The sequence below is a fragment of the Schistocerca serialis genome, chromosome 12 (assembly GCF_023864345.2).
Source record: "Schistocerca serialis cubense isolate TAMUIC-IGC-003099 chromosome 12, iqSchSeri2.2, whole genome shotgun sequence".
NCBI classification, from domain to species: Eukaryota; Metazoa; Arthropoda; class Insecta; order Orthoptera; family Acrididae; genus Schistocerca; species Schistocerca serialis.
Window position 1 is genome coordinate 76896048 of NC_064649.1, and position 13127 is coordinate 76909174.

At 45.4% G+C, this 13127-nt stretch overlaps 1 protein-coding gene across 1 annotated transcript in view; it reads left to right on the forward strand.

The window, feature by feature from the left end:
• LOC126427945 (homeotic protein proboscipedia) overlaps positions 1 to 12483 on the forward strand; it is a 41782-nt gene extending 29299 nt beyond the window's left edge. The window contains exons 5-8 of the mRNA XM_050089836.1: positions 1981 to 2238; positions 2299 to 2351; positions 10573 to 10831; positions 10982 to 12483. Coding sequence (XP_049945793.1) covers positions 1981 to 2238; positions 2299 to 2351; positions 10573 to 10831; positions 10982 to 11755 — 1344 coding nt within the window. The 3' untranslated portion in view covers positions 11756 to 12483. The remainder of the gene's footprint in view (positions 1 to 1980; positions 2239 to 2298; positions 2352 to 10572; positions 10832 to 10981) is intronic.
• The last annotated feature ends 644 nt before the right edge of the window (positions 12484 to 13127 follow it).

Genomic DNA, 13127 nt, shown 5'->3' on the forward strand with positions numbered 1-13127 from the left:
CTACAAGATTATGGAATAGGAGGCAAACTTTTGCAAGCAATTAAAGGTCTTTACATAGATACAGGCAGAGTTGACGGTAAATTGAGTTCATGGTTCAGAGTAGTTTCAGGGGTAAGACAAGGCTGCAACCTGTCTCCACTGTTGTTCATATTATTTATGGATCATATGTTGAAAACAATAGACTGGCTGGGTGAGATTAAGATATGTGAACACAAAATAAACAGTCTTGCATACGCGGATGACTTATTTGTGATGGCAGATTCGATTGAAAGTTTGCAAAGTAATATTTCAGAGCTAGATCAGAAATGTAAGGACTATGGTATGAAGATTAGCATCTCCAAAACGAAAGTAATGTCAGTGGGAAAGAAATATAAACGGATTGAGTGCCAAATAGGAGGAACAAAGTTAGAACAGGTGGAAGTACTTAGGATGCATATTCTCACAGGATGGCAACATAGTGAAAGAACTGGAAGCGAGGTGTAGCAAAGCAAATGCAGTGAGCGCTCAGCTACGATCTACTCTCTTCTGCAAGAAGGAAGTCAGTACCAAGACTAAGTTATCTGTGCACCGTTCAATCTTTCGACCAACTTTGTTGTATGGGAGCGAAAGCTGGGTGGATTCAGGTTACCTTATCAACAAGGTTGAGGTTACGGATATGAAAGTAGCTAGGATGATTGCAGGTACTAGTAGATGGGAACAATGGCAGGAGGGTGTCCACAATGAGGAAATCAAAGAAAAACTGGGAATGAACTGTATAGATGTAGCAGTCAGGGCGAACAGGCTTAGATGGTGGGGTCATGTTACACGCATGGGAGAAGCAAGGTTACCCAAGAGACTCATGGATTCAGCAGTAGAGGGTAGGAGGAGTCGGGGCAGACCGAGGAGAAGGTACCTGGATTCGGTTAAGAATGATTTTGAAGTAATAGGTTTAACATCAGAAGAGGCACCAATGTTAGCACTGAATAGGGGATCATGGAGGAACTGTATAAGGGGGGCTATGCTCCAGACTGAACGCTGAAAGGCATAATCAGTCTTAAATGATGATGATGATAAAAAACGAAATACCGTGCTTTGACTGTTTTATTGTTTATTTGAGTACAACGCAGGTTTCGGGCTTTTATGCCATATTCAAAAATATGATTTTATATCTTCAACATACACACACTTAACATGGTGTCAGGCTCAAAGCTGACCATAAATTAAGAAAAATATTGCCTTCCCACGAAATGTCAGATGGATGTAAAATCACCATGGTGATTTCGTGGGGGAGGGAGGGGGGCAACATCTTTCTTAATTTATGGCAATCTTTGAGCCTGACAGGATAATAAGTATCCTGTAATGTATGTTAAAGATGTAAAATAAAAATATTTGAATATGACATAAATGTGCAAAACCAAGGTTGTTCTTAAATAAACAATAAAACAGTCAAATGGCGGTGTGTTCGTATCTTTTTGACACTGTGTGACCGTTGTTTAGTAACATTAAAATCTATATGTTTCGGCTTGTTTTCTGGGGATTAGTGCAATGTGTGCCTCTCTTGTGGCTTTTTCCATCAGTTTCTTCCCTCCTCCTTCCCAGAATGTTCTCGTCTTTTCTTTCAGAGGTTTCTCATAGATATATCGTTCCTCGGCAAGGTCCTGAGGAATGTGGAATATAAAGAGCAGGCAATATTGTGAATCTGAGAGGATTAAATTTGCTTGCATTGCTCGGAAAGACAAATTCACAGTTTGTGATAATCTGTTCATCAATACACTCGTAAATATTGCACCGTCATTGATAACTGCTAATCACTGTACGACTTTTTGTACCCTTCGTGCTGTGCATTGTTGTGAATTGACGTGCAGATGGGGTGTTGGTCTCACTTGATGTGATGTAGGGGCTCAAAAACAGAAGTGCTGCATCGCAGTACAACTTTTTTAGTATTGTTATTTCTACAAAGAGATGGCCCGATGTTTTGACGTTCGCGTCCGCACTGTGCAGGCGGCGGTGAAGCAGGAGTCGGCGGCCGCCGCGGGCAAGACACCCCCGCCGCCCACGTCGCTGCTGGTGTCCACCAAGCGGGAGACGGTCTCCGTGCTGGACTCCGCGGCGCTCACGCCCGCCTCCACGCCCAGCCCCGGGGGCGGCGGGGGCGGAGCCGGGGGAGGGGTGCCCGGGGGTGGAGCCTACGGCCGGCCGCAGAGCGGGGTGCCGCCCCCCGGCGTGCTGAGAGGCGCCGTGGCCGCCGCCGCCGCTGCCGTCGCCGCCCCCGCCTCCGCCGCTGGGGGCAGACGCGGTGCCGCTCCCGTCGCCGTGCAGCAGCCGTGCTTCAGCCCCCAGAGGCTCTACCAGGACAACACCCCCTTCCTCAGGTACGAAAAAATACCTAGGTAAAGTACACTGAGGTGACAGAAGTAATGGGATAGCGCTTTGTACATACTCATATGGCCTACAGAACGTACAAAAGGGTTGTGCATAACTGGAGCTGTCATTTGTAGTCGCACGTGAAAAGCTCTCTGACGATGTTATACCCACACGACGTGAATTAACAGACAACGCGACATAGTAGTTACAGTTACCTGCATAGGACATCTCATTTCGTAAATCGTTAGCTAGGTCAATATTCCGCTATCTACAGTGTCAAGAGTGTGCAAAGAATACCAAAATTTCAGACAGTATCTCTCACCACGGACAGTGGCCGACGGCTTTCACTTAACGACCGAGAGCAGCGGGGTTTGCTAAAGTTGTCAGTGCTAATAGACAAGCAACATTGAGTAAAATAACCGCAACTACCCATGCTAACAGCACCAAATTTCCTGCCACGCCACTCCGGGACTCGTGACCGTATCGGCTAGGTCTTAGACTGGTCTTCGTGGCCTGGACAGCTGAGTCCCGATTTCAGCTGGTAATAGCTAATGGTAGGGTTTGGAGTGTGGCGCAGACCCACGAAGCCATGGATCCAAGTTGTCATCAAGGCATTGTGCAAGCTGGTGGTGACTCCATAATGGTGTGGGCTGTGTTTACATGAATCTTCTGGACCAACTAAAGCGATCATTGTTTGCAAATAGTTTTGTCCGGCTACTTGGAGCTCACTTGCAGTCACTCGTGTCATTCATATTCCCGAACAACCGTGGAATTTTGATGGATGACGATGTATAATGTCATCCGGCCACAATCGTTCGCGACCGGCTTGGAGAATGTTCTGCACAGTTAAAGCGAATGATTAGTTACAGCGAATGATTTGACCACCGAGGTCGCCCAACATTAATACCGTCCAACATTTATGGGACATAATCGAGAGGTCAGTTCGCGCACAAAGTCCTGCACCAGCGACACTTTCGCGACTGTGGACGGCTATAGAGGCAGCATATCTCAATTTTTCCGCAGGAGACTTCCAACGAGTTGTTGAGTCCATGTCCCGTCGATTGCTGCACTGCGCCGGGCAAAAGGCACGATATTCGAACATATCTTATGACGTTTGTCACCTCAATGTAAATAATAATGGGAATTTTTATTGCATGGTAAGAATTTAATTTATTCGGCTACACAAGTTTTTTTTTCACTTGTAACTTGGCCAGCTTTATTTTTTATTTTATGTTACTTTATTTGTTTATTTTTTTTCCTTTTTGAGTGATAAGTCTTCTGAACGATTTGATGTGACTCGCCACGAATTCTTCACCTATGCCAACCTCTTCACCTCACAGTAGCTCAATTATTTGCTGGATTTATTCCAGTCTCTGTCTTCCTCTACAGTTTTCGCGCTCCCTCTAGTACCATGAAAGTTATTCCCTGGTTTCCTACCATCCTGTCTGTTCTCCTTGTGAGTATTTTTCACATATTCCTTTCATCTCTGATTCTGCGCAGAACCTCCTTATTCCTTAACTTATCAATCCACCTAATTTTCAACATTATTCTGTAGCACCACATCTCAAATGCTTAGATTCTCTTCTGTTCCGGTTTTCCAACAGTCACAACCATACAATGCGGTGCTCCAAAAGCAAATTCCGGAAATTTCCTTTTTTTAAGGCCTATGTTTGATACTAGTGGACTCCAATCGCCCATCACGTCAGTGCTATACCCTTGGCAATAGTCCGTATTGGATATAACGCACTTAACCCAGCGTTTTTTCCAATCCTTGGAATATTTCTGAAGATCTAATCTATCCTTTTGTGATAGGTTAAAAGCAATGTTCAAAATTATTCAGAGGTAAACAATGGTGTCGTTTGCGTAATTCCCATTCCTCGAGATCATACAAAAGAGAGGTAAATGATCGTGGTGCAATAACTTTAAAAACACTTCTATGATTCTTAACTTTTTCTTCTCTTTGTAGTTTTCTCAATGTTTTTCATTGGCACACCATGTTTTCAAAGATCTAGGATTTTAAATTTTTTAGTATGCATCAACTGTAAAATAATAAGTTTGCGAGGTGCCGGGGCTAGCAGTGTATTTGACACTAAATTCTTCTCGAATCTTCTTTCTAACTCCTACTTTTGCTGTTGCACATGGATTAAGAAGAAATGCGAACTGACTGTAATCGACCCTGCAAGTGGAGTAGAAAAGAGTTTGGCACCTGCAATGATTTAATTTGATAGACATTAATTAAATAAAGGAAAGTTTCAGTAACGTAGTTAGAAATGAAAAGGTTGCTCTACCGATTAACAGAATGAAAGTTCTGTCGAAAATAACAATTTGATTTATTATGACAAAACTCAAAATCATAAACAAAACACATGAAACATTTACAATACATCAAATTGGATCAAATTGGATACTCAAATAAATGCTGTGAAGGTGAAGTTGTCCATAAACCAGATTGTGACATTTATGACGAAGTGGTATGTGGAGCCAATCCCTTGCAACTCAAATCTTAAGAGAAACACCCAGCCAACCCAACATTAATTGCTGCTACAGTAGTGAGAACAATAAACATTCAAGACAGAAACACTGTAAGAAAAGATGGGAACGGGCTCGCTCTGCTGAGCTCTGATTATCACAGAACAAATTCCCTAATCTGCCAATGCTGCGGACATACATTACCAAGCTGTCTTCTTAGCTGCAAGGACACGATCTGGCGTACCCGAAGCGATGGCTGGTTGCTTCGACATCCCGTCGTGGTGATGATAATATCGCGAGTATAGCCCGAAACCAATTATCCTGGTCTGGCTGTTCCAGACTAAAGACTTCCTAGCAATCCAAATGCGCCTCTGAGGGAGACGAAGAAAGCTCGCCACACAATCACTGACGGTACAGTGATTGATTTTAACAAGCGAATTCAAACAGTAACTCTGATACAGTCAACTTTACCCAAAACCGCTCAAGGCAGACAACATAGGCCGCTTGTACGCAGAACGCTCAATTGCCAACTGTACTCGGAAACTTACGTTGAAGTCGAAACTTCAGCAACTTTGACAAACAGTTACAATCAAATAAAAGTGTATTAGACAGCCAACGGAAGGCAGACTGTCCAGAGCAGTGAGAGCTCAGTCTTGTAACCTACTCCGACCGAAAGGCGAGAGCCGACTACCTCTCAAGAGCACCCGTACAATCTGAACACAGAACATTCCCGCCCCCACGACAGTGGCCGAGGTTAAACGTTCCAATCAGCAACTCGGAAACCGGCGGAAAATTCCACTCTATTGCCGAAGCACTACCATTCCACCAATGGAGATTCTTGGCGCCAATGTCTGCGCCGATTTTGCTACGTCACGGAGCTATGCCCTGAGCAAGCCAATCACAGTTACGAATTCGCAGAAAACGCTGTAATTTGCCCGCCAAGGCTGCCTGGGAACACAAGTCATTCCCACTCCTCGCTGGTAGCCCGCCAGAAAGTGTTTTCACTAAGCTTCTGCGAAGTAACGGAATCTCTAGCCCAGCCGCCCCTTCCGGCTCTTACGACAGTGCCGGCTTCTGGAAAGCATCCACTCGACTCCCTCACACCCGTCGGCTTAACCCTTACAAGCTCAGCAGAACCCGCCTGTCACCGGACCACCCGGGTGACGAGAGACGCTGCGTGGGAAGTCCGCGTGTGAAGGAGCAGCGACTTTACACCGCATGCAATTAGAGACGAAAATCGAATTACTCAGAGTAAGATAGGAATTGAGAGGGGGCTCCTGCCACCTCTCAAGTTGCGAAGCTTTCTCTCGAATATTATCGTAATTCATAACCTTGTTTTGAGCAACACATCATATTCCACGAAATATTGGATAACAATACTCTGCCATAAGAATGTGTGTCTTAAGACACTGGAATTCAACGTCAACCCATTCTCAACAAGAACTTCTGAAAAAACGCTAAAAAGACTAAGAGATCAGTGATGTATTTCGCTATACACAAATGTTGTGTAACATTGAGCTACAGAAGAGTAAACAAATCTATGTGTAGCTAGTGTTTTTGATAATTTACGTAATAATTTTTAAATGTTCATAGAAACTGTAGAAATAATAGACTTTGTTTCCCGCCTTACGGCAGTTCTTGTCATTGGGGAAGCCTCGTCAGAGAGGTCCACCGCATGAGCGTCTAGGGAGGTGATTCCAGTGGTGGTTTCCCGTTGCCTTCCACTGATGACGATGAAATGATAACAGCCAGTCCCTGAGCGGAGAAAATCTCTGACCCAGCACGCCCCTTGGCGTGACAGACCGCCGCGCTGACCACTCAGCTATCGGCGCGGACGTAGAAATAATAATAATAATAATAATAATCACTAGTGATGGTTTTCAAATTTGTAAATATACTTTCGACTCTGTCGTTTTCCGGACCAGAGTCTCTTACCTCAGATTCATACATTTACCCCTCGCCATGTTCTGGCTGGTTTGACGCGGTACGCCACGAATTCCTCTCCGACGCCAACCTCTTCATCTCAGAGTACCAGATGCTACCTATGTCCGCATTTGTTCGCTGAACGTATTTCAATCTCTCTCTTCCTCTACAGTTTTTGCCCACTACAGCTCCTTGTAGCACCATGGAAGGCATTCCCTGATGTCTTAACAGTTGCCCTATCATCCTGTCCCTCCTGTTTGTCAGTTTTTTCCATGTACTCCTTTCATTGCCCAGTCTGCGGAGAACCTCTTCATTCCTTACCTTATCAGACCACCTAATTTTCAAAATTCCTCTGTAACACCACATCTAAGATGCCTCGATTCTATCATTTTCCTGTTTTCCCACAGTACATGTTTCACTACCATGCAAAGCTATGTTCACAAGTTACGTTTTAAGAAATTTCTTCCTCAGAATAACGCCTATGTTTGATACGTGTAGACTTCTCTTGCCCAGGTATACCTGTTCTGCCAGTGCTAAGCTGCTTTTGATGTCCTCCTTGCTCCGTCCGTCATTGGTATTTTGCTGCCTAGTTAATAAAATTCCTTAACTTACCAATCGTGATGTTCAGTTCCTCGCTGTTCTCATTTCCTCTACTTCTCATTACTTTCATCTTTCTGTGATTTACTCTCGGTCCATATTCCGTACTCATTAGACTGTTCATTACTTTCAGCAGGTCCTGTAATACTTCTTCTCTTTCATTCTGGATAGCTTTGTCATCAGCGAATCTTATCACTGATATCCTTTCACCTTGAATTTTAATCAAACTCTCAAACCTTCCTTTTATTTCCGTCATTACTTCTTCGACATAGAGACTGAACAGTAGGAGCGAAAGACTGTTTTACATTGTTTTTAATTCGAGAATTTTGCTCTTGGTCTTCCACTCTTAATATTCCCTCTTGGCTCTTGTTCATATAGTGTATTAGCCGTCTCTCCCTTTAGCTAATCCCTATTTTCATTAGAATTTCCAACATCTTGCACCATTTTACACTGCCGAACGCTTTTTCCAGGTCAACAAATCCCCAGAACGTGTCTTGATTTTTCTTTAGTCTTCCTTCTATTATTAACCGCCACGTCAGAACTGGCTCTCTGGTGCCTTACTTTTCCTAAAGCCAAACTGGTCGTCATCTAACATATACTCACTTTTCTTTTGCATTCTTCTGTACATTACTATTGTCAGCAACTTGGATGTATGATATGTTGTTGATTGTGCGATAATTCTCTCACTTGTCAACTCTTGTAGTTTTCGGAATTGTGTGGATGATATTTTTCCGGTCAGTTGGTTTATCGCCAGAGTCGTAGATTCTGCACACCATCGTGAATAGTCGTTTATTGGCACTTCCTCCAATCATTTTACAAATTCTGATAAAATGTTATCAAGCCCTTCGGCCTTATTTGATCTTAAGTCTTCCAAAACCCTAATAAAGTCTGATTCTAATTCTGGATGCCCTATCTCTTCTACATCGACTACTGTTTCTAACATCAGACGAATTTTCTCACTCATAGAGGCCTTCATTGGACTTTTCCCACCTATTCGCTCTAACACTGGGATTTCCATTGCACTCTTTATGGTACTATCCTTGCTTTTTTAATTTCGCTGAAGGTTGTTTTGACTTTTCTGTATCCTGAGTGAGTCCTTCGGACAATCATTTCTTTTTCGATTTCTACAATTTTTCATGCAGCCATTTCGTCAGCTTCCCTTTGTTTCCTATTTCTTTCTTTCTTCAGCTACTTGTATTTCTGTATTCCCTAATTTCCCTGAACTTTTTTGTACTTGCTATTTCTTCTGTGACCCATGGTTTCTTAGCAGCTCCCTTCTTTATACCTATGTTTTTCTTCGCAAATTCCGTGATTACCCATTTTACAGATGTTTATTCCTCCCCAAATGCACTGCCATCTGAGCTGTTCCTTATTACAGTTTTTATAACTTTACAGAAGCGTTTCTCTTCATTGCCTAGTACTTATGTCTCCCACTTCCTTGGCATTGATTCACTATTACTAGTCTCTTAAACTTGAGCCTACGCTTAATCAATACTAAATTATCATCTGAGTCTATATCTTCTCCCGTGTACGCCATACAATTCTGAATCTGATTTCAGAATTTCTGTCTGACCATCATGTGATCTATCTGAAATCTTCCTGTATCTCCCGGTCTTTTCCAAGTATAGCTCCTCCTCTTATGATTCTGGAACAGAATATCCGTTAGCTGAAATTTATTTCAGAACTCAGTCATTCTCCTCTCTCATTCGTACTACCAAGCTTACATACTCCCGTAACCCTTTCTTCTTCTCCTGTCCCTATACCCGCATTCCAATTATGGCTATTAGATTTTTATCTCCCCTTACATACTGAATTACCCATTCAATCTACTCATATACTTTCTCTATCCCTTCATCTTCTGAACGCGAAGTGGGCACGTATATCTGAACAATCGTCGTCGGTTAGGTTTGCTGATAACAACCCTATCACTGAACTATTCACAGTAACACACTCTGTGCCCTTCCTTGCTATTCGTAATGAATCTCACGCCCGTTAAACCATTTTCTGCAATTGTTGATACTATCCTATACTCGTCTGACCAGAAATCCTTGGCCTCTTTCCATTTCACATCACTGACTGCCATTCTATCTAGATTGAGACTTAGCATTTCGCTTTACAGATATTCTGGCATCCCTACGACATTCATACTTCTGACATTCCATGCCCCCCCCCCCCATCCTAGAACGTTATCGTTTCGTGGGTTATTCAGTATTTTCCTCATGGTCACCTCCCCCTTGGCAGTCACCTCCCGGACATCAGAATGAGGGAGTATTCCGGAATCTTTTGCCAATAAAGAGACCATCATTACACTTTTTCAGTCGCGGGCCGTATGTCCTGAGGATACTCATTATGTATCTTTAATGCAGTGGTTTTCATTGCCTTCTGCATCCTTATGCCGTTTATCGTTATGAATTCTTCTGCCTTTAGTAGCAGTTTTCCAACCCTAGGACAAGAGAGTGACCAGAATCTTTGTCCGCTCATCGAACAGTCTCTCTTATTTATGAAGAAAAGTGTACCTGTAGCAACAAATGCAGCCAATAGTAACTGAAAAAATTATGAAATTTCACAAGTAAAAAGAATTATTTTGTTACATTTTTGAACTTCAGCTGCTACGAGTGTGAATCCTGAATCCTTCCTGGTCATGCTGACAAAGTTTTATGAATTTATTTGTAAAAGTATAGACAGTGGCGGCCGTGCGGTTCTAGGCGCTACATTCTGGAACCGAGCGACCGCTACAGTCGCACGTTCGAATCCTGCCTCGGGCGTGGATGTGTGTGATGTCCTTAGGATAGTTAGGTTTAATTAGTTCTAAGTTCTAGGCGACTGATGACCTCAGAAGTTAAGTCGCATAGTGCTCAGAACCGCCGGCCGAAGTGGCCGTGCGGTTCTAGGCGCTGCAGTCTGGAACCGCGAGACCGCTACGGTCGCAGGTTCGAATCCTGCCTCGGGCATGGATGTGTGTGATGTCCTTAGGTTAGTTATGTTTAACTGGTTCTAAGTTCTAGGGGACAATGAAGTTGACTCCCATAGTGCTCAGAGCCATTTGAACCATTTTTTTTTTTTTTTTTTTCTCAGAGCCATTTTTGTAGACAGTGGAAATTAAAATGTCATGTGGTGCCTCTCCAGCTCCAAGTCGGCCCGTTTGACGTCCTACCCCCCTTAAAAGCATCTCGCATAGATATGACCACAATAAAGTGCACATTTGATCAGTTATCAGTCACCTTGTACGTCTTTCTGCAGGCAATACCCTCGACCAAACGGCATGCATCCGTCGCCACGGGGAACCACGTCTGGGGGCGTGAGGGCGGTAGGCAGTGGTGGGGGCGTGGTGGTGAACCCAGCCTACCAGGCCCCCCAGCCACCCCCACAGCCGCCCCCACAACAACAGGCTCCCCCGCCGATGCAGCCGCAGCAGGGCCTGCCTCACCACCAGTACCACGCTCTGCCTGCACACCAGTCCGGCGGCGGCTACACCAGCTACAACGGCTACCAGCCGGAGGCCGCTGCCGGCTACGGGGGCTACCGCCAGCACCAGCACCAGCACCAACAGCACCAGCAGCCACCTGCGCACCACCAGCAGCACCAGCCACAGCAGATGGTGGCCGCTGGCTACCAGCAGCACCACCACAACTACCCCCACCACGACCAGTACACGGCGGCCGCGTACGCCGCCGGGGTCTACGCAGACGGGGGCGGGGCCTACAACCCGGAGAGCGTTCACCACCAGCACCTGGTGCACCACCAGACTGGGCCGGAGTACTACCACGACGGCATGCACCACCACCATCACCACCACCACGCCCACCCGCACCAGCACCACCAGCCGCAGCAACAGCAACAGCAGCACCAGGCCGGCCCCATCGTGGCGCAGCACCAATCCTTTGTGCAGCATCCCCACCACCAGCACCACCAGCTGAACCACGGGCAGCAGCAGCTCGAGTACGCCAAGCACCAGCAGCAGCACCACCACTACTACGAGCACCACCAGCACCAAGGGCACCACCTCGTGCACCAGGGGGGCGACGCTTCCACCATCCCGTCCAATTTCGTCTCGTCGCCCGACCCCTTCCCCTTGACCAACGCCAACTCCAACGGCACTGCCAACGGCGCCAACAACAACAATAACAACCCCGGCACGCCCAACAACAACAGCAACAACGGCGGCAGCAACCAGACGACGCCCAACGGCGCGCCCCCGACGCCGGCGTCGGCGTCTTCCGCGACGATCATGACGCCGCCCACCAGCGTCCACCCCTCGGAGGGCTCCGGAGAGAGCGGCGGCTTCGGCACTGGGGGCGGCGGGGGCGGCTTCCACCATTTCTACAGCGAACCGCCGCCAGAGAGCAGCAACAGCTCGGCCGATTTCAACTTCCTGAGCAACCTCGCCAATGACTTTGCCCCCGAATACTACCAACTGAGCTGAAGCCTACGCTCTGTGGACTGAAGACACCGTGTGCCGAACATTTCTCCAGCTGCCGTGCGGCGGACAGCTTCAATAACAGGAAAACGGCAGCTGATCCAGCAGCTCCCCCAACTTCGCCCCAGAGTATTTCCAGCAAAGCTGAAAGTTATGCTCTACTGAAGTTACGAGGCTGTATGTCGGTGGTTGCCTCAACTGCCCAGTGACGAATAGCTTTAATAACGCATTGATGATGCGACTACAGTCGTTAATCACTCAGAAATTGTTACGAACCCGACACGCTTTGTAGATGAACACTACCAAACTTTGAACTCTCACGTGCAGTTGTTTTCCCATTGCCTTAACAAACTAGAGGGCTCCTCGCGTTTCTCAGAATTTCACATGTGGTCTAAATGAAGTTGAATTATTAATGTGTGTGAAGCATGCTTTTAAAATCAGTGCGAAGGTGTCAAAAAGTTCAACAGTCCCAAATGTTCTTTACCTGACCTCAAATTGACCAGCGTTTTCGAACTGAACGTCGAGATTCCGATGCACACACACACACACACACACACACACACACACACACACACACACCTCCGGACTGCCATTCCACTTCAGTGTTTCAAAATGAAAGTTTGATACACAGGGTTTTAATCACTGAGCTAGAATGTCCCTAGTCAATCGGTTTCCTTCCTCCTGGTCTTGCTGTCAAATTACTTTGCTATATTTTATCGTAGGACGCTGTTTATTTGCTGGCATAGATGGCAAACGTATGAGAAGAACCAAAGAGCTATTTTACTTCCGCTTCACATGGCAAGCTCTGTCTCTCTCTCTTTTCTTAATTTTTTTTGGAATATCTCGAAATTTTGGTCGAGCGAGAGTATATCTGAAATGTTGTTCACTTGAAGAACACCATCTATTGGTTAAAGTTATTCTATGTCTCGTTCGTGAATGAAATTACTTTTATCTTCTGTGTCTGCCTTCCGTCACAAACTACATTCCTAAATGAAGGAATATAGGAGTCACACTTGCTACGAATATTTTTCATTTGTATGGCAATGAGGGCGGATCTCAAGCTGACAGTCTGTTCCAAGTAATTATTTGGTCTCGACTCCACTTTTTAATGGTATAAACACATCCGTTGTATGTGCTGCATTTCGTCTCAAACTTAGCCAGATTTTCTTGCAGCAGCTCACTTTTTCCCTCGAGTTTATGCAGATACGACCGTGCAGTCCATTCTCACAAATTGCTTCGTTGGCCTGCCAGAGTTAATAATCGACGCTGTATTAAAGTGGACATATTATCTTCATATAGTGCGCTATCTCTCCGGTTTTCCACACCTTGTGCTTCCGTATAATTAAAATTGGTCGCTTCCGGTAGGTAGTTAAACATA